The 23060-nt window shown below is 33.5% G+C and overlaps 4 protein-coding genes across 5 annotated transcripts in view; 3 read left to right on the plus strand and 1 right to left on the minus strand.

Annotated features, from left to right (window-relative positions):
* LOC149907957 (protein rolling stone-like) overlaps window positions 1-23060 on the plus strand; it is a 75280-nt gene that overhangs the window by 8777 nt on the left and 43443 nt on the right. The window lies entirely within an intron of this gene.
* On the minus strand, window positions 322-14635 carry LOC149907958 (uncharacterized). The gene is made up of 13 exons (XM_090103082.1): window positions 14445-14635; window positions 13945-14329; window positions 8567-8637; window positions 7932-8043; window positions 7668-7846; window positions 7319-7548; window positions 6855-7047; window positions 6490-6670; window positions 5832-5974; window positions 5195-5500; window positions 4668-4759; window positions 3891-3987; window positions 322-3443 (listed from the first exon to the last, which is right to left on the minus strand). Exons 2-13 carry the CDS (start codon window positions 14291-14293, stop codon window positions 3369-3371), a joined length of 2028 nt encoding a protein of 675 aa, XP_089959208.1. The 5' UTR covers window positions 14294-14329; window positions 14445-14635; the 3' UTR covers window positions 322-3368.
* On the plus strand, window positions 16037-18418 carry LOC149907959 (uncharacterized). Of its 2 annotated transcripts, none has more exons than XM_090103438.1 (5): window positions 16037-16315; window positions 16651-16827; window positions 16939-17257; window positions 17428-17689; window positions 17909-18418. In XM_090103438.1, the coding sequence occupies exons 1-5, from the start codon at window positions 16208-16210 to the stop codon at window positions 18195-18197; spliced, it is 1155 nt and encodes a 384-aa protein (XP_089959564.1). In that variant the 5' UTR covers window positions 16037-16207; the 3' UTR covers window positions 18198-18418. The 2 variants fall into 2 exon arrangements, with proteins under 2 accessions (XP_089959564.1, XP_089959565.1); XM_090103439.1 differs by having other exon boundaries at window positions 16661-16827.
* sturkopf (lipid droplet associated hydrolase sturkopf) lies at window positions 20177-22347 on the plus strand. Its single transcript, XM_090103083.1, has 2 exons — window positions 20177-20708; window positions 20852-22347. The coding sequence occupies exons 1-2, from the start codon at window positions 20525-20527 to the stop codon at window positions 21562-21564; spliced, it is 897 nt and encodes a 298-aa protein (XP_089959209.1). The 5' UTR covers window positions 20177-20524; the 3' UTR covers window positions 21565-22347.

The raw sequence follows: 23060 nt of genomic DNA on the forward strand, positions 1-23060 counted from the left end.
TAGTTCTCCTTCACCTTTTTGTATAAATTAATGTATGCCCCTTTTAGATATCCAGGAAATTCCGAACGACCATGTTATATTATCAGCTATACATATATGTACATAATAAGTACCTGTGATAATACCCAGTAATAACTTTGCCATTTACTAACTACTATGGTGATAGGAGATAAAAACATAATAATATTAAACATTAACTAACGTATAGTAAATTAAGCCAACAGGTAATGTTGTGATATAATTATACAGAGTATAGACGTATTATGACGTAATGTAGAATATTATGACAAATAAGGTTTGTAATTGAAATAAAAAACCAGCTAGATTATGAAAAACATTTATTCCTATAGCAAAATCTGCATTAAACACAAAGCAACCAATTACAATACAATAATAACAAGACTAAATATGATATGTGATTAATTAATTAATAAAGTCTGACTTAGTGTCTGTACTGTGCGAACGCGTGATTACAAAATAAGCAGAGTATAAACAAATATACAATAACAACTTAAACAATAAACAATGTATAAATATAATTTAGAATTTACATAACACTCCGAAGCGGTTTCGATTACTGTACGGCAAACATTTATATCAAATCAAGAATTATTTTCATCATGCAAATAAATGACAAAATGTATGTAATCTTAGCAATACATAGCTTCAATGGAATCTTATTTAATACCTCCCGCTTCAAAATTAATTCAGAAAGATCTTGAGAAATAAACTTTTTTAGTAAGTTATGCCTTAACCAATATTAAACGAGTACTTATTCGTTGCATAATTAATTCATATAGATACTTAAATAAGCTAAATTATAAATAATAAATATATCAGCTAGCAATCTCAACCGCAAACAAAGAGTATATAAAACATTAACCTTATTACATAAGAATTTTAACAAAATGATATTTGGACAACAGTCTCGAAAAATAAGCAATCTTATACGTTTACATCTCCAAAAATATATTTTCTTATGTACAGTATAATTAAATACTACATCAATAAAAAATATGAATATATAAACCGATTGCTAAAAATCATATTGCAGTAAACGACTTCAATTTGAGCAGTATTTTTATTATATAAATATCGAATCTACATGAAATTATATTTAAATTATAAATGTGGCATAGAAATTATATGATAAAATATTAACCATGTCATTGTGAAAGAAAGAAGTAGGTACTTGGAACTACGGACTTCAGAGATAGATTTTAGTTCCATGAAAATGACGCGCGCTTCTTTTGAGTAAATTGAGAATATAAAACAGTCAAACTTTAGACAATTTAAAATGCAAAATCACTTTAAATTTTTACCATAAGAAATTCTTTTGACACATATAAATTCCCAATGGCACAACCAAAGACAACACAGACGCGATATCATATTGCACGATAAATTTAATAATTATTCGAATGTTAATTCATAGCAATCGATTTACAATCTACCATCTAATTCAAGCTATTACTTACACATATAAAATTGTACATTAAACATTAAGTTATCACACACATAGACGTTTATCTACACAATACATCTCCTCGTAAAGTTAAAAGGCATCAGAGATCATAATATGTCGGCCGCTATCAACAAGACCTCATTCTAGAATCTAGATAAATCATTCGCCGAATTGAGCAATGGAAATCTCTTTATTTATTCACTAAACAAACCTACCTATGCTCAAAATCCATACACGTTCCATTATTGCCTTTAAATGCAGTCGAAAATCAATTGACTGGTAAACAATCGAACTAAATTTTATTTTAATATTGCACGCCAAAAATTTTAATTCCGAATTTGCTTTTGTATCGTAATATTGTATAAATTTCGCTAATATTAAAACGTATTCTTACGAATAAATAGGACGTAAACAACTGGTCCAAAACCTTGTGGTATGCATATAACTGTTTTCAACAGCGAAAATCTTTGTCTACCCTCAAATACCGTTCAATCTGTTTTTAACCGCCTTTACACACCTAGTTAACAATTAACTTACAGCTAGCAACACGAGAAGTGATCACGACACCTTAACATTTAACAACCAAATTACGATAAGATAATGTTTTAATTTGAACGCTACTTTTTCTATTCTATTGAACTATAAAGTACTAAGAACACAGAAGTCACTAACTAATTGAAGAAAAAAGCTGCGTTGTTATTTACGGTCACGTCTAGCGCGTCAATTTTCGTTTGATATCAAGATGTTATTACCAATTACCTCTAACTACTCGTGAAATAACTGCAGTTACAACTTACCATCACCATTAACCATAAATTACCAACAATCACGTTGATAAATTATTTGGTTCCTATATTTCAAGAAACGATAATTTATGCGATATTTCTACTTACTGAGATATTAAAACTCGATACATTTTATGTCATACACCAACTACCAAGTCTCAAAAAGTGGTATCTGGCAACACACAAGTTTTATAGTAAGTTATTAAGTTCTAAGATAAAAATTTGTCCCATTCTTTCCTATGTCAAATCTTTCAAGAGTGAAAGAGGCAAACGCTTAGTCTATCAAGGTTTAAATTTATTTTGTAAGTCTTTTTAAAGAAAGAACCTACATTCTATGTCAGATTCATGAAAAATTGACAATAAACTTTATCATGTGCTGCCATAAACCATAACAAATAAAAACTATATCCGACTCCTCTACATGAGATCTATATTCGGGCCATCTTTAATGCCATTTGTCACGCTACAATCTAAACTAGCAACAAACTACACGTATACAATCAAACTACAAACTCGCACTAAAAACCACGTCAATAAAGTACAATTCCTATTCCAATTCCATTCAACTCATGAGTGTGAGCGAGATAGAAAACTATTGATCACTAATGTGCGAGTGAGACGATATGCTAATTGCCACTATTTAAAAATCGATTTATTGACGTCGGTTAACATTTAAGTCGTTACGTATCTACATACTCATTATATAAACAATTTAACATACACTTTTTTATCTGCCACATGGAATTAGTCTGTGACCAAGTTGGCGGGAACATTACATTTTATTTTTAATTTCGTTAAATATTTCGAAAATTCCTTGCTTACTCTATATATTGAAACAACACCTAAACGACACTTAAACGTGTTTATATATCAACCAATGAGAACACGTGTTACAATATCTTTTGAACAACATTTTTAAGTCGCCATCTTTAATTCCCTATCCATTGGCACAAAATATTATAAAATACCATTGCACTCTTGTAAAGCTTAATTGCGTTTAATATTCATCTTATATTTCGATATTAAAACAAATTATAATTAAGAACCGAAACGATCACATCGTAGCGATCGATAAAATTATCTAAATATAATATATTACATTCTCATAGTGATTATGTTCAACTTAACTCCTCACCACTCAAAAGAAACACTCTAAAGGAAGACTCGTCAACTGCGTCCGTGTAAAGCTCCTCCTGAGAATATAAAAAATAGTGATGATCGATATTTTTCAACGTAACAACGTGTGAATAAATGTATAAAAATTATTTGTTTTTTCCTTGACAGTGCTAAAATTATGTAATTAATATGTATTTGTATGTCAATTAAAAAAATACGATAACTTACATCTAATACAAACTAACTTAGGTCATTGATTGGTTTCAATCACAGTTATCACGTCACAACATGGCGCTTAATCGATCATATTCCTCATTGCATAGCAAGTAAAAAATCCATACTAATATTATAAATGCGAAAGTAACTCTGTCTGTCTGTTACTCAATCACGCCTAAACTACTGAACCAATTTGCATGAAAATTGGTATGGAGATATTTTGATACCCGAGAAAGGACATAGGCTACCTTTTATTGCGAAATATGTACCACGGGCGGAGCCGGGGCGGACCACTAGTAAATATATACCTGCGAGATATCAAGTGAAGGTGCGCTCAGCAGGTGCAGGTCCGCGTCCAGTGTGGCCAGACCTCGCTCGCATACACGCACCGTACTGCACATTTGCCTGCAAATTAGACAAACATTTTGGTTAAATATTGAAATTGTACATAAAAAATTGGTTGTCTGTAAAGTCGGTTTACTGACGATAGTTGAACGTGACAACGTCCGATTGTGCTTCTTTGTCACTCGTTCCGCGCTCTCGCTTGCACTTCAAACCTAACGGAACGCCTCAGAGCGAGGTAACGCCGCATGAGTCATGTTTTTTCGTGCGTGCAGCCGGCTCTATCGAATTATAAGACGTTGTCACGTCAAAATTACACTTTGTAGGGACCAAGCTTGGTTGAGGCACATTGTGGTTGCACGAATCAGATTTTGATACAAATCTACACAAGAACAAGGAAATTAGACTTCATTACATGCCAATGCACTGCAATCTAAAACTACGAGGAATAAATTATTAAACTCTAAATTTTGCATCAAATTTTATTGAAGTGAAACTTCTTTATCGGGGTTGGAAAAAAATTTAGTGTAACATTTTTCCGTTACGCGCCATCTTGTTTTTATCCCTACCACGCGTGATTCGACGTATTTCTGTAAAGTTGCATATAGTACCTAAATTATTTTTTGAAAAATAAGGTCATAAAGAAGTTTCACTTCTTGCGTGTGTACACTAGTACGCACACCTTTTTTTTTATAGTGTTTTTATGTATAAATATTGAAGCTAAAGCGATAAGAGCAACTCACTCGCTATCCTCGCTATGGAACACGCTGCCGTGCAGGAACAAGTCGCTGCGCACCGTGTAAATATTGCTCTCGGAACCCTCCGACTGCCCCACCTGCGACCAAATAAGTTAATATATATTAGTAAGGCTGACATTTTCTTTGTGTGAAAACATTGTCCTATCTTTTTTCTATATTAATCCGTAATTTCTTTACACACACAATTTAATAATTTACAAATTCAAATTATATTTACTTAAACAAAAAAAAATAGATGTCTTAACATGTAAAACTGATGTTTTTTTAAGAGATAACGAACTGCGCACTCTAACATACATTCGAAAAAGGTGTGTGGTTTTATGAAACCACGGTACAAGTGAAACTTAGGCACAAAATTATCGTATTTGTACGATAATTATTATCGTACGGTTCGACCGTCACGCGACATGCGCTACACAGACCAAAAAGTTTGAGACGATGTAATAAAAGTTTCACTTTAAAAACCATAAATATCTCTTACAGCATAATATAAAACTAATCTCATTTACTACCTGAACATCATCTTCAAGTACATATCCATCATTGGGACTCTTATAGCTCTTCGTCAGTGGCCAGGTACAATGCGTCCTTGCCGACTGTCCCTCTCCCTCTATCTCCGTCCCCTCCCCTACTCCCCCCTCCACTCCCATTATCTCTTCCTCCAGCTCCTCTCTAACTCCCTCCATATCTACGTTCACTGCGTTTTCTATCTCCAACTCAATTCCTACATTGCTAGTATTAGACTGTAAGAGAATATCTTGCGACTCATCTTTTCTCTCGTCCACCAATTCTACCGCTGAGCCATCCCATAAATTAACCTGAAAAAGACAACACACCATATTTTCTGTCATTAATAATGAAATAAAAGTGGACTTTTAACTACCTCGGTTACTCACCTGGATAAGTAAGACCAAACAATAATAATTTCTAAATATATACTAATATTATAAAGCTGAAGAGTTTGTTTATTTGTTTGAACGCGCTAATCTCAGGAACTCGGGTCCGATTTGAAAAATTCTTTCGGTGTTAGATAGCCCATTTACCGAGGAATATAATGGCTATATATCATCACGCTAAGACCAACAGGAGCGGAGCCACGCGAGTGAATCCGCGCAGCTAGTTCATAGATAAAAGTAAAAATATCCTTACCATAAACATATTATTCGGCTTATTCAATATTTGCTCGTTATCAGCTGACACGGGATCTTCTATTTCATTTGTATCTTCTTTAGGATGCACTTTCTTCATATGCGTGTAGAGTGAACTCATGTTTGTAAATGTTTGTTTGCAATCTGAAAAGAAATAACTTTTATTATTTTGATTTTAGACATAAATATAATTTAAATATATGTATAATAATTTGTAATATATAACACTTTTGTTGGGATTAGTGCATTCATATAGATCGTATGGCTCTACTCTACCAATCATATATTATCCGGTGAGCGACGAAGGGCCGGCGCACGTAGCATAACGCGTTATCGCAGACCGTGTCGTGACCTTTACTGACTTCTAGGTAAATTGGAACAAAAATTCACGTTCACACAAATGACTTATATGAATATTATTATTAACGAGCAGTCCGCCCCGGCTTCGCCCGTGGTACCTACATGTTTAAACTATCCTATCTCTCAAGTTGGATCGAACTGCACATGGTGTGCGAATTTTATTATAATCGGTTAAGTGGTTTAGGAGTCGATTGAGGACAAACATTGTGACACGAGATTTATATATATTATATTAAGATAAAATCACGCCCGAACACGCACACGCACACGCACACACGCACACACACACACGCACGCACCTGGTCGCGGGCAGGCGTGCGGCTCATTGCGCGCGGCGTGGTGTCGCGCGCTGTGCTCGCGCAGGTGCTCGCGGCGCAGGAACGCGCGCCCGCACGCCGCGCACGGGTGCCGCCGGTCGCCCCGGTGCCCGCGCGAGTGACGCAGCAGCTTGCTCGCCGTGCGGAACGACCAGCCGCAATTCTACAAACATAATATCAGTTATTTTATTTATTAAAGCCTGCATTCCATAAATGATCCCGGTGTTTAGCTTGCTAGTGAAAATTAGAAGATTTGCTCCCCGCTACCAAAAAAACACATAATATATCTAATTTAAAGCGCAATTCGGTGTGATGCGTGATGAGATTTCAAGTGTCAAGCGACTCACGGGATAGCTGCAGTGGTAGGGCTTGTCGCCGGTGTGCGCGCGGCTGTGCTCGCGCAGGCGGCACGGCTGGCGGAACACGCGGCCGCAGCCGGGCCACGGGCACGCGAGCGCCGCGCGGGCGCCCGCCGCGTGCGAGCGGCTGTGCGCGCGCAAACCGGACGCCCAGAAGAAGCTGCGCCCGCACTCCTCGCACCTGATTACCGATTATAATTACATAAAGACATATCGTAGACGTACGATATATACATTATACGTATATGTATCGTAACAACTACATATGAATTTTTATGTAATTATGAAATTACAAAAAGAATTTTTTTTTTTTTTTTTTATATCTACAATAATTATTCTGTGCAATTATCCATGTAAAGAGACATTGTTTAAATGAAATTGAATGTTTTTATGTCGATATAAAAAAATATAATGATGACTATTACGTCTCCACTAAGGTAACAAATACTCACTTATAGCCTGCATCCTCAGGTGCATGTTCTTCATTCAAATGCTTGATCAGATCTCCCCTAACTTGAAATGTTCTCCCACATGCTTCCTCCATCCCACTACCATCCAACTTCTTCACAGGACACTCCAACGTTGTCTGCCGAGGCACCCTGCATTCCTTATTATGAGTATTTTTGTGTTTCACTAGTTTTTGCTCACTTAAAAACTCCTTGCTACAGTTTGGTTCGTCACACTGAAAATATAAATAGTGTAGCAATTAAAATTTGTTAGTAAGTAGGTAAGTTAGTTATAATACGAAATTTTATACTTACATATTTCAAAAATTAACAAAATGATAAATGAATAACCTACCTTGTAACGCACTGACTTTTGAGTAAGATCTTCTATAGAAAACTTATGGCTTTTTATTATAGTTGGCAGTGCATAATTGTCTATTGTGCCTTGTATAGTAGACACTGCTGACAATGGCACCATCGTACTAACTACATCAGACTTTGGCTCTAAACAAAAACCTTCTTCAGTTACATCACCTGGGAATGTTAAAATTTGTAATTAAGGTTAATAACATAACCGAAGCTAAGATTCCTTAGTTATCTCATAATAAAAAATACATACATGGTTCAATAACTAATCTGTTGGAGTCATCAATAAAACCGAAACATAATTTATCACTTGCTTTAACAACTTGGTTTTTTAGAGGTGTCACATTGGCAGACAGAGTAATATTCTGAAAAAAAAATTATAAAGTTCCCCAATACATGAATAATAAATAAATATTTCAGACCAATTTTCACACATGGCACGATCTGATCCCATACTAAGCTTTTGCTTGTTATGGAAACCAGATGGCTGATAAACATACATACATAATTTAAATAAATACTTATATAGATAATTAACACCCAGACATGGAGCAAACATTATGTTCATCACACAAATATTTGCCGAACTGGGAATCGAACCCATATGATGTGGATATATGTATATAACAGACTATCCCCAATAACAAAAAAGTAAGCTAAGACTCGGTCTATATTATGATAGTCTGTTAAAATAAGGTCGAAATTTACTAAAAACTATTCAAAATATATTTTTTTACATGTTTTTGAACATATCAGAAACACAATCAATAAAATTGTACATTTATTGACAAATTTTTATATATGTATAAGATCCTACCTTTTGGATAAGTCATGCACTATTTTCATACAATATATGGAATATTTAATTATAAAATCATTTAAACCAACCTGTTTTGTGGTATTTTCAATTAAAAAGGAATCTATATTTAATGATGATTGTACAAGGTCTTCATCATTACCTGGAAAAATTGTGTTTAAATTTTAACTGTGTTTATTATTATTATATTTTTGGTACATTGCATTAATTAGACTATTTTGTTTTTAAGTTAACTAAGTAGTTAAGTACCTAGCAAAATATTTCCAAAATGAAAGTGGTAGTTAGATATTATCTCTATACAGTAGAACATGTTCAACATCATGGTAAGACTAAGACATATAACATAAAAATTAAAAGAGACTTTCAGAGGTTTAACTTAGGATTTTGATTCAACATTAAGATGTAATTATTTTTTGGTTTCAAATCACAACTTTTTTCGTCTTTTATATACAGGGTGTCCCAAAAAGTAGTGATGAACGAAAGCTGGGAGGTAGAAGACCAAGAGGGCTATCCGAATCACCCCCATGTGTGTTATGCGATTTTTCGTATTTTCGGAGTTATTACATTTTTTTCAATTTTTCATCTATCGCCGAGTACGATGAGATTTTTATTTATGGTAACGTGAATTATTGCGCTAGATGCTTGATTTTTTTTGTGTGCTAAGCTGAAAGATAGGCCAATTCAGTATGGTAACATTTACTATCGTTAGATCTTCGAATGGAATAAAAAAAAGAATTAAATGCCAAGAAAGATAAAATTACCCAGTATGTTCATAACTTCAAGGGCCCATAAAAAAATAAAATCACATAAAAAAGGTTTTCCATTTGGCTTTTAAAAACTTGCTCTATCGATCAGGTAGCTACCCTAAAAATTTCATTTTATTATTCTGAAGGCTTCAATCGAAAAATTGAAATCTAAATGTGGTAAGTGCAAAATTTTTATTAACATGATGATCATTAAAACCAATAAATAGGTGTTTAATTACCAGAATTTTTTTAAATAGCCCCGCTGTTGCTCAGTGCAAGTGCGACATCACCGTAAAAAGTTGTCTTTTAAATGTCTGAATGCTTTTTTATCATTTTTAATGGTTTCTTCTGCTACTATGAATTTCCGGGTTATTTCGTCCAAATTGGGGCATTCTCTCAAGTAGCCGAAGTCTTTTTAGTATCCCCATTGAAACAAATCAATGGGGTTTAGGTCGAGGGACCGTGGAGGCTAGGCTTTAAAGCAGGCGTCACCGGCGCATGCGCAGGCTGCAACGACCAATCCATCTTTCAGGGTATTTTTGCCCTTTAGCCTGGCCTCCACGGTCTCCGGACATAAACCCTATTGAATTTTTTCCGTGGGGATACTACAAAGACGAGAGACTGCCACAATTTGGACGAAATAACCCGGAAATTCATAGTAGCAGAAGAAACCATTAAAAATGATAAAAGAGCATTCAGACATTAAAAAGACAACTTTTTACGGTGATGTCGCACTTGCATTGAGCAACAGCGGGGCTATTTAAAAAAAAAATCATTTTTAAACACCTATTTATTGGTTTTAATGATCATCATGTTACTAAAAATTTTGCACTTACCACATTTAGATTTCAATTTTTCGATTGAAGCCTTCAGAATAATAAAATGAAATTTTTAGGGTAGCTACCTGATCGATAGAGCAAGTTTTTAAAAGCCAAATGGAAAACCTTTTTTATGTGATTTTATTTTTTTATGGGCCCTTGAAGTTATGAACATACTGGGTAATTTTATCTTTCTTGGCATTTAATTTTTTTTTTATTCCATTCGAAGATCTAACGATAGTAAATGTTACCATACTGAATTGGCCTATCTTTCAGCTTATAGCACACAAAAAAAATCAAGCATCTAGCGCAATAATTCACGTCACCATAAATAAAAATCTCATCGTACTCGGCGATAGATGAAAAATTGAAAAAAATGTAATAACTCCGAAAATACGAAAAATCGCATAACACACATGGGGGTGATTCGGATAGCCCTCTAAGTCCTCTACCTCCCAGCTTCAGTATATCACTACTTTTTGGGACACCCTGTATATAATATACATACTAGCTTTACGCCCGCGGCTTCGCCCGCGTTTTCAAAGAAAAACCCGTTCCCGTAGGATTTCGGGGATAAACTTATCCTATGTCCTTTCTCGGGTATCAAAATATCTCTATACCAAATTTCATGCAAATTAGTTTAGTAGTTAAGGCGTGATTGAGTAACAGACAGACAGATAGAGTTACTTTCGCATTTATAATATTAGTATGGATTTCACTGTATATATATATATGTATATGTATATATCTTATATATAAAATTCTCGTGTCACAATGTTAGTCTGCATACTCCTCCGAAATGGGTGGACCGATTCTCATGAAATTTTCTGTGCATATTGGGTAAGTCTGAGAATCGGCCAACATCTATTGCACGCCTCATAAGCGAAGCGTTGAGGTGGGTACTACTGTCACTTCGCGCAAAACATCTGATTTTTCAAACTTAAAATGTCTTTATGTATCATACATTGCACTTGTAAGATAATACATACACACACATATTAAGAAAAAACACTATTTTTAACGTTCATGATATTTTTGATGTCATTTTTGTTATTTAAACTAGTTAAAAAACAGTTTAAAAAAGTTCTGTCTTGGACGTCCGTGTGTCTGTATGTGCGGATCCTTTTTCTTGTTAACACGATAGCGACCGAAATACTTTACTAATCGAGTCTTTTTTTTTCTCTTACGCTTGAGTATGCTCAGGAATAGAACCCTTTCATTTTTCAGGGTCTGATTCGATGTGGTTTAATTGTTATTAAATAAACAAAAATAATAATTAATAAATATTTATTAAAAAAAAATTATGAGGCGTGCACTTTTGGATTTTCCAAATTATTTTTCATATGTACCACGGGCGAAGCCGGGGCGGACCGCTAGTATATATATATGTTACGGCTAAAGGTAGGTGAGAACATAAACTTAAGATTAGCCGGCTAAACTTAGGTTTATTTTCGACGAGGTGTTAATGTTAGTTTGTTCTATCTTTAGCCGGCTAAACTTAAGTGTAACCGCAGGCCCGTGGCTAAAAATGTCGGGGTGGGTAGATTTGGTTACTATAATACATGCAAGGAACAGGGCGAGTGTTTTCTGGCACTTCGCCGGCTGCTGCCGCAGCACGCTCGCTGCGCTCGCTCGGCTCGTGCGGGTCTTAAGAGTTCTAACCTAACCTAACCTAGCCACCAGCTTTCTGCCCTGAGTCGGGGTGGGTAGATTTGGTTACTATAATACATGTAAGGAACAGGGCGAGTGTTTTCTGGCACTGTGCGGGCCCCTCAAGCCCTCCACCGGCCCGGCGCTAACCAAATCATTTTAAAATAAAAAATATGGCATTAAAAAGTCAGTATTTTTTTGCTTTAGATAATTTGGTTGTTCTCTAGCATTTTATAATCTATAAAGAGCAGAAAATTCTTCTTTTTCAAAGATACTGTTTTTTTTTTAAACTTTCGTAAGGTATCCAATGCGGTTCTTGCCTTTTTGATGGAAACCCATGGAGCGCATGTACTATTCACGTCTTCTATGTCATCTTAATCATTAGTATCGGTTTTCTGAGCTACTGAATCGATAATTTCGTCATCAGATAGTTAACGCAAACACGTGTTTCGTGAGTCATAAATTAATTATCGTATACTCCTAAAATGTTTTCTAAGAAACAATAGTGTACTTGCACTGTCGGCAAATTCTTAAAGTCGGTAACTTATTTTTGTTCGAACAATAGAGGTAATAAATTCCAAATCATCAAGTTATAAAGGTTGTAAAATAAAACGTTGCTATGTTCGAGATACAGAGGTCAAATTTGATTTTTCAAGTTATAGAGTGAAAATATGTACCAAAATGGCTTGGAGGGACTCTGTGATTATTTCGACTAACAGAGGGTCAAAATTTCAAGTAATAGAGGTTTTCGGGTTTGAAGGGAAGGGAACAAGACATTTTTTCGAGATTTGGAGGTTTTTGACTTATCGAGGTTCGACTTAACGAGGTGCTACTGTATATGTATATATCTTATATATAAAATTCTCGTGTCACAATGTTAGTCTGCATACTCCTCCGAAATGGGTGGACCGATTCTCATGAAATTTTCTGTGCATATTGGGTAAGTCTGAGAATCGGCCAACATCTATTTTTCATATGTACCACGGGCGAAGCCGGGGCGGACCGCTAGTATATATATATGTTACGGCTAAAGGTAGGTGAGAACATAAACTTAAGATTAGCCGGCTAAACTTAGGTTTATTTTCGACGAGGTGTTAATGTTAGTTTGTTCTATCTTTAGCCGGCTAAACTTAAGTGTAACCGCAGGCCCGTGGCTAAAAATGTCGGGGTGGGTAGATTTGGTTACTATAATACATGCAAGGAACAGGGCGAGTGTTTTCTGGCACTTCGCCGGCTGCTGCCGCAGCACGCTCGCTGCGCTCGCTCGGCTCGTGCGGGTCTTAAGAGTTCTAACCTAACCTAACCTAGCCACCAGCTTTCTGCCCTGAGTCGGGGTGGGTAGATTTGGTTACTATAATACATGTAAGGAACAGGGCGAGTGTTTTCTGGCACTGTGCGGGCCCCTCAAGCCCTCCACCGGCCCGGCGCTAACCAAATCTACCCACCCCGACATTTTTAGCCACGGGCCTGCGGTTACACTTAAGTTTAGCCGGCTAAAGATAGAACAAACTAACATTAACACCTCGTCGAAAATAAACCTAAGTTTAGCCGGCTAATCTTAAGTTTATGTTCTCACCTACCTTTAGCCGTGACATATATATATATATACTAGCGGTCCGCCCCGGCTTCGCCCGTGATATATACTAGCGGTCCGCCCCGGCTTCGCCCGTGGTACATATGAAAAATAATTGTTGGCCGATTCTCAGACTTACCCGATATGCACAGAAAATTTCATGAGAATCGGTCCACCCGTTTCGGAGGAGTATGCAGACTAACATTGTGACACGAGAATTTTATATATAAGATATATATATATATATATATATATATATACATTAAATAAGAGTTTTGAACATGTGTAAAAGGTATTAAATTATAATCAAGCAATTTCAAAATACTTTCAGGGTGTAGTCAATTTATGTCTTTATATGACCCTTAAGTCTTATTTAACTATTTGCCCTTGTTCCTAATAGCCTGAAACAGAAAAGGCTAATCACCTAACCAATTTAAAATCAATTCATAAAAAGTATGTGGCTTCAACCAAAAGTTATCCATACAGGAGAAAGTTGAAGTTTAAGAAATAAAGGTATACAACAATATTAACCTCATAGAAGGCCCGCATCCCAGCAGTAGGAATGTATATGGACTGCAGATTATGATACAACAATATTATAATTTAGTATTTACATCATTCTTTTGTCAAAGAAATAAAAAGGAAGCATCTAAAATACTCACATATGCTGTTCTCAATACTTATTTCAGCAGGTAACAAATTATTTGGTCTTGTATTTACTTCATTTTCAATTATTTGGTAATCTCTTAGTATACTGTCATCATTGATAATTTGATAAACCTTTTTTGATGTATTATTACCCTTTATGAGTTTCTTTGTGGTGGCCTCATTATCAATGTTTGTATCACTTTCAACAAAATACGTAGTTGTTTCACTGTCCTTGTCGTTTAGGGAATCCAAAAATTCCGTATCAGCCGTTGACTTCAATACAATAGCCTTGGGTTTCCTTCTTAATATATTTGGTTTCTGTATTTTTTTCTTGGTAACGCTTTTGTCGTGTGAAACAAACATTTTTCTTCAGGCAGTCATTCTTCTCTCACAAACAAACTGAAATTAGTAAGATTGCACAAACGCCTTTCATTCATTGAATATCACAAAATAAATGAAATCATTCTCACTCATTACGCGTAAATCATAGAAGATCAAAGTTTAAAATAATTACCTTGATTGCACAGCAGTTAGTTTTATTGTAAAGATTGAATAATTATTTATAAACCTGCCTGAATGGGAATCTTATCATTTCGTCCAACAAATAACATTTTCAGACTCCTTGAATTACCTATAGAATACAAACCACAACACAAATCACAATCACATCACATCACAAATCACAATAAGGTTATGATAGACCACAGAGTATACGATTTTGAAAATGTCATAATATTAGCCAAACGTCAACTTTTTTAAATATCTGTATACCTTAAGCATTTACTACCTTCCCTGAAATAAGCCATTATTGCTTAGAGTATAATATTATGTACTAGCTGCTCCGCGCGGTTTCACCCCCGTGGCTCCACTCCTGTTGCCCGTAGCGTGTGTAATGGGCTATCTAACACCGAAATAATTTTTCAAATCGGACCAGTAGTTCCCGAGATTGGTGCGTTCAAACAAACAAACAAACAAACAAACAAACAAACTCTTCAGCTTTATAATATTAGTATAGATATACCCCGTTTTCCAATTACAAAGCATAATGCGACTCAGTGCCGCACAATGCCGAATTATGCTGATGCTTAATTGGAACATGAAACGCACCAGCAGGTTGCGCTAAGTTCAGTGTTGAAAAAAAAAAATATTCATAGAGTTATAAAGCAATAACCTCATTAATGTGTAAATAAAGTTGTATACATAATAATTGAAAAATATTTACGGTTATTTTAAGTAATTTGGATTTTGATTATTTCATTAACATTTTTTTCATCCATACTTATATTTATTTTTTAACACAATTTGAATTAACTTTGATTATTTCGCAAAAACTACAATGAAACGAAAGCTTTAAATTTTTTTCCAATAATTAATAATTACTAACGATAAATCGATTGCACGCATCAATTCACGCGCATTACTTTTTCTAGTGCTCGATTGTGCGAAGCGTTGCTGTAGTTGGAACATTCAACGTTAAGCATTATGCCGCATAATGCGCTCTAGTGCTGTAATTGGAAAACGGGGATACTATCTATAGAGTGCAAACAACGAATTGGGAACAGTAGGCACAGGTGGGTAGTTAGGTGTGAAAGGGATAAAAAACATACAGGCGTCATTCAACGTCATAATTCATATTTTCTTGTTACAAGGTAATGGTCATAGTGCAATCTCCAGTGTATTAGATACTAGATTTCCGCCCGCGGCTTCGCCCGCGTCTGCAAAGGAAAACCCGCATAGTTCCCGTTCCCGTGGGATTTCCGGGATAAAAACTGTCCTATGTGTTAATCCAAGTTACCCTCTATATGTGTGCTAAATTTCATTGTAATCGGTTCAATAGTTTTTACGTGAAAGAGTAACAAACATCCATACATCCATACATCCTTACAAACTTTCGCCTTTATAATATATATTAGATATTAGTTAATAGATATAAGCTTCTTGGTTGTAACTATCGAAGACAACTGAAGAATTGACTGAGATAGACATCCAGTTGCCTGAATTTGAATAACTTGTAATTTTTCTTGTAATTTCTTATGTTTTTAAAGTGAAACTTTTATTTCATCGTCTCAAACTTTTTGGTCTGTGTAGCGCTCGTCCGAGGTGCCAGGTGGTCTGAATTTAAATTTGAAAACAAACAGAAACAGGGAAGCTGGAAAGCGAGGGAAAGCGTATCTTTGCATTTTATAAGCATAGGGATTAGGGAATCAAATAATTCACAGTAAAGTAAACACATATTACGAATGAATTATATTGAATTCAATTGTAGACATAATAAAAATGGATTTGTCCATATTTAATAATATTGAAATCTCAGATCCCACAAGCAAGGATCAGATTTCAATAATTTTGGAAGACTTACGAACAGAAGAGGAAGATTTTATCGAGGTATGGAATGACACTATATTATAATTACTTATTTATTTGATTTTTTATATATATAATATATATTCTTTTCTTTTGATTTGTGGATAACAAAAAGCTCGTTTTATATTTATGTATTGATGTAATCTATATGTTATGTAGATCTTGTAGATCTAAAGCTTTATACCATGATACATAATCAATTTTTTACTTTTGTGTGAATTATATTTTAATGGAACAAGAAAATTTATTATAAGAAACAATATAACCTTTTTGTCTTATAATAAGATAATAATTTCATTATCATTACTAATATTATAAAAATACGAAACTGTTAGTTAAATTAAAAGACAATGTAGAAACTTGCAGATAAACTAGATTCCATGATTATAACTTGGGAGCAGCCATGGTATCAGAAAACTGGATGGTTAACAAGAAGGCTAAAACAATCAAGTGATGATGAGAAATTTTGTGAAGATAAAATGAGTAAAGCTGAGTGTGATCGAATACACAAAAATTGGGAAAAGTTTGTAAAGGTAATAACAAAACTTTCAATGAAATTTAAATATATTTAGTAGTGTAGTAGGGGTAGTTAAATTAACCTAATAAGGTAGTTGAGTTTCATTTTTTGCATCTTTTTTTTTCAGCAATTCAACCTGCCAAATAAACCAATGTGTCTTGCAAGATGGCGCAATAAAGATAGAAACAAAAGAGGACAGGAAGAGAAAGTAAGGCGTTTTGTCATTTCATTCTTAGCACAAAAACTTGAAAGAAATCTCTATCAGGTCTTCCACTACTTTGTGGCAAAATATGCTAGTCCCAACAGAGGCAAATATACTGAGCTTGAATTAAAAATAATTAATATGTGTATTTATCATTTTCCAAAAAATGGCATTCAATATGCCTCCCGAATACTTTGTAGAGAACCTAGAGGTATATATAAAAGGCTAGCCCAAGACTGTGAAGGTAAAAGAAATGCTCATTTAATAGTTTAATGTTTAGTTAGTTTACTTTAGAATGGTAGTCATCACAAATAACAGTTTAATAATATATTGAAAAAAGAATATTATACCTATATTTAAACTTTTTATGTAATTATTTGATTATGATTCCCATACTCTTGTGCCTTTTTTCAGAGCATTTATTGCACAGAAACAAAGAGAAATGGTCTTTGCCATTGGCAACCAAATTTTTGAAACACCTTATGGATTACTCTGGTTATTCACTGGAAGAGTTAAAATATAAAAGATTTGATACATCAATTTGGAAGAAGCTTGAAAAGGACATGGACAAATATTATCTGACGTTACAAAAATTTTGGTACTACTACCTGCATGTACAACTGTTTGTTAAACAAGATGTAAAAATAAGAAAGCTGAGGAAAAAGATACTACTATTGTAAGTTACCTTGTATTGAATAGAAGTGCATACTTGAGAAGAGGTTGTATAAAAGTAGCTTGTGTTTTGTTACGGGCCTTTTTATTCCATCTAAATTGGTGGTGCATGCTTTTGTTTGCCTGATGCAAAACAGTAATCATTGAAAAAAAAATATTAATTAGTTTACATATTTTATCTATTAAAGGTCAAATAGATCAATTTTTTTTATTGTATTTTTAGGTTGAGGAAATATCCATATCAAGTTTGGACAGATATTCGATGGAAAGAAATACAGAAACATTTCCCTGATGGAATGACAAATAACTTTTTATATGATACTACAACTAGGGCCATTAGCAAATATGAAAATTATTTAACCAGCCCCATTGAAAATATTATAGAATATGGCCTAGTGAAGATAGAGCAAGGTAGTAACAAGAGATTGAGGACTCTAATTTTAAACAGTGAAGGCATGTTAGAAGTCATTAATTATAAAAAAAGTAATAACAATTCTCAAAATGAGAATTAACTTGGTGCTGTTTGCCTATAAATTGATTTAAATAATAATTTTTATTGAATAAAAAAGCTTTTGGCTGCAACTTTTTAAACTTGTAGTTTGCTTAAACATGCCTTAATTTTTCCCATTAAATCATTTTGTCTGAATTCAAACTGCATATTATGATTTTATATTACTGCTACAAAAAACATTTTGGTTGCTACGTATCCTTGTTATCGGTAGCCTATACACATACCTATTACCTATACACCTCTGACAAGTGACAACTGACACATACGGGCTCGGAGCAATTAGACGTAGCCCGAGCCATTAGCCAATGAGAGAGACCCATCAAGTGTCAACTGTCAACCAACTTCCAACACTCAACCTCAACTGTCATGTCGTACTAAAATTATAAACAGACGTTCGAACTGGTGCGACCGGACCACCGTACTCGTGCGGTGCGATCGACTCGCCACACGACCGCACCGCACCTAGGGTTGCCAGTATTTAAGATGCCAGGATTTAAGGGTTAACAGCATCAAAAATACGAGTTTTAGTTATTTTTTACGGGAGATAATTAAAACAGCAATGTTAAATAGAGAAAATTTATTTTTGGCATTTATATTTGCTGTTGGAAGAAACAGCTTTTAATAGCTCTTCATTTTCTAAAGCGAATGTATAAAAATCTTTGCACGATAATTTAAAATTACATTTTATTAATTTGCAGCTTCGCCTTTACAGTTTCAATATTCAATTGGTTTCGGCTATCCGTCCAGGCATTGCCGCACAAAGAAAATATTCTTTGTTTAAAAATTATGATTAAATTTACGATTTTTAAAAAAACATTTAAAATATTGGAATTTTCGCAGCCGACTGAGCTAAATAAATTCGTATAAAAAAATAGATACACTAGTGACTAGATAATTTATTACGTTGCTAATATATGAAGTGATTAAAGGCGCAAATTATCCCTTTTTGAAATTTTCGATATTGTCGATAGCGGCGAAAGTATTGTAATTTTTACTGATTTTCGTCTTTATTTTTTTATATTATATGCAGGCGTTAGTAGAAGCTCTGTTTAGTACCAAAAGAAACCTTGAACTGAGTTCTACATGTGACAAAAATACCACATTCTAGCCACGAAGTTATTACGAGATATAGATTTTCAAAGAATGTCAGGGTTGTCCCTAGTAAACAAAATTATATATATCATCTATCTATTACCAAGTTTTTGTTTATGTTTTAGTCGTTAGTTATAGTCGATATTTCAATATATTATTATATGTAGGTACATAATCTTTATATGTAATAAATTAACTGAACAAAAAAAATATCTTAGATTTATAAGACAATTCAATAATATCAAATTAATACAAATTAATCTCCTTTTTTTGTGAATATTTCGAGCATTGATCATAGTAATCTCATTAAAAGTCAAACCGAATTCCTTGAAAATCTATTTCTCGTAATAAATTCGTGGTTAGAATGTTGTATTTTTTTCACATGTAGACCTCAGTTCAAGGCTTCTTTTGGTACAAGTACAAGTTACAACCATTGAAAAGAAGAAAACGAAGAGAAAAGAATGGGCAAAATTATATTTAAAAGACAGGGATTCATTCAGACATATGCAGTCATATCATAAATCTTTGTAGAGTTCTAAAATTTATATTATTAATCTTTTTTCAGTATTAGCCACGTCATCCGACGCCATCGCCATTGATAACGATCGACCGACGTCCGTTTTGTTTGGCGGTAGAACTATGACTAAAGCTGTAATAAGTATATAGTCTATGACTAATGCGCTGTCCGGTGCGATCGCCCGTCCACACGCGCGAATTTGGTACGGTCCGCACCAAGTTCGGATGAAAAAACCATCGAACCAACCGTACCGTCAATAATAATAATTATGTCCGGCGGACCACTGTACACACGATCGAATATGGTCCGGAGCGCACCAAGGTCACGGTGCGGTCCGTACCAAATTCGAACGTCTGTTTATAACTTAAAGGTCGTACTTAAATAAAATGTCAAAAAACCATTTCAAAAATTAAAAACACATTTTTTTCAGCATTTGAAGTATTTTACCAAATTATGTTGGGTTAAAAATGTTAGAAATAAGATATTTAATATATAAGTAATATGGAGTCCGCTTAATGTACTTATATTTATTAAAGTCTATATTTGATTACTTTTATTTTTTCTACAACCACGATCTTTGTTTACATGATGAAATCAGAATACTTAGTTGACATTTGATATTATTACTTGTTTGTCTTGATCACCCTTTTTCACTAAATAAAAATCGTAAAATAATTAGTTTTCTATATTATACTTGCTTACTTCAATCTAAAATCAATATGAAAAGAGTGTACAAAACGTTAAATAGCGTGGAAACAAGCTTATTGATTTGGGACAATCCTTTTGATACCAACGGGAAAGATGTCATACTCTGCCTCACTGGAAATCCAGGAGTCACCGACTTCTACATTGAATTTGCAGCAGAGTTATATCAATCACATTCAATGCCGATTTGTGTTATTGGTTAGATCATGGATAATTTAAATCCATTTGTATTCAATACCTGTCATTTGTTTTGATATACCAATGTCACTTGTTATTATAACACAGTTTTACATAAATAATAAAATAACAGAACTCCACTTATTTTGTAATCAATGTTTTAGGTCAAGCTGGCCATGAAGAAGTACCCCATGAAAAATCAAACATATTGAGTAGTCAAGAACATTTATTTAATCTTGAAGGTCAAATTAAACATAAACTCGACCTTATCAATAACTGCATTGATAAGAAAAGCAAATTACATTTAATTGGACATTCTATTGGAGCATGGCTGATAATAGAAATTTTGCAGAGAAATTCATCACTAATACATAGGGTATCATCTGTTAATTTGCTTTTCCCAACTTTACAAAGAATGGCAATCAGTCCCAATGGAAAATATATTAATAACACCTTAAGAAAGATGTTCAGTTATGTATTATTTATTCTTAAACTAATAAGGATACTACCAATTTGCATAAAAAAATTTCTTATTGATTTGTATATATTAGTAAAATCATTACCACCTCACTACTATGAAAGAATTTACAAAGTCATAAGCCCTAGTGTGATGGAAAAGGTTATGTTTCTAGCATTTGATGAGATGGATACAGTTGTGGAATTAAATAAAGCTGGAATTGTAAAAATAAAACATTTGACAAATGTTATTTACAGTGATTGTGATAATTGGGCACCACTGAGTTACATGGAGGATTTAAAAGTATACCAACCAGAACTACAGTTGCATGAAGTTAAGGTTGAGCATGCATTTGTTTTGAAGTCCTCTGTGGATATAGCCCAAATGGTTGCTGAATATATTCAAACTAAATCTCAATAATAGTAAAACAATTTGTTTAGATAAAGATAGTAGTAGTCCCGGATAGGACAGGATAAAAGGGTTTCATTAAAATAATTCTTAAGGATATGTGCACTTAAATTTATTAAATTAACATACTTATTATTTGTTACATCATATTTTGAGATTGCAGTCTCTAAAAATTGCATTTCATTCCTGAAGTTGTTTATAAGATTCAAACAATTTGGTACAATTTTTAAACAACAACATTCAAATCCTTATAAAGAAACATGATATAAATATTGCAGGCTATTAAGAAATGATAATAAATGTATCCCTAATTCTTTTAGAATACCATAAAATAAATAATGTTTAAAATAGTTGATTTTTTTATAATTTTCTATTAAGTACCAAGAAAGCAAATCATGTAAAATGTACCTCTACAATGGCACTGGAATACCTGTATCAATCAATTAGCTTATTTAAGTTTAAAAAGTAAACGCCGTATTAATAAGTTTATGTTATTTATTTTAATTTATGATATAATGTGTTGAACATGATATTAAGTATTGGCATTTATAGGATTTAAATCATTAATATAACTACGATAATTTCTATAAATCTTGGAAATAATATACAGTATATAATTATTAATTATTTCAGTATGTCTAACTAAAAAGAGCTGTCATATAATATAAAATACAACTGCATTTAAAATTAATATTTTTCTGCTTTAACATTATTTTGATGATATGTTTCTTACAAGTAAAATAATAATAGCCAAAAACACTAAATTATTTAAACTTCATACAATTAAAAGAATGATATAATTTCTTGAATAATTATATAATGCTGTCTTGTCTTGGAAGCCCACATTGGGAAATTATTTTAGAATTGAATTAATTTTACAATAAACTCTAATAAAAATAATAAGCCAATTGTTTACTCTACTGAATACATAAAATCTCTAAGTTGTGATACTTGATAAATGATATAATATAATAAAATGTTGTGTATTAAATGAATTGTGCTAATTAATGCCTTTTCTCCATTTCATTATAAAAACTATTATTATTCATAACGATACAGTGTAAATTTATGTATACATAATTATATTTATTAGATGTAGCAGTTAAAAATTGAAAATAAATCCTCCACATTTCCCAAAAGTTGACTTTTGAATGTGCGTTGGGTTATAATTAAGGTGTAAAATAACATAGGAACTAGCAAAATGTCATTTACAAGAACATGGTCGCGGTTAACAGCTACAAATTATTTATAATACCTATATTTATATGTTATTTAAAATGCAATCATCAGTACACATTCAGCCGTCAGATTATGCACAACCTCAAAAATTTAAAGAATATCATAAAACATCCACATTATCGTAACACGTAACTTCGCTATAATAATCGAATATGATACATTTATAATTTTGAAACCTTACAACTAGAGGGATACAAAATTCGTACTAATAATACTCATACATCGAAAGTGCACGCCGAACACGTAAAGAAACGGAACCACAAGTCACA

The sequence above is a fragment of the Colias eurytheme genome, chromosome 6 (assembly GCF_061535395.1).
Source record: "Colias eurytheme isolate Ceu_HAF_F1 chromosome 6, ilColEury1 Martin Lab GWU primary, whole genome shotgun sequence".
Lineage (NCBI taxonomy): Eukaryota > Metazoa > Arthropoda > Insecta > Lepidoptera > Pieridae > Colias > Colias eurytheme.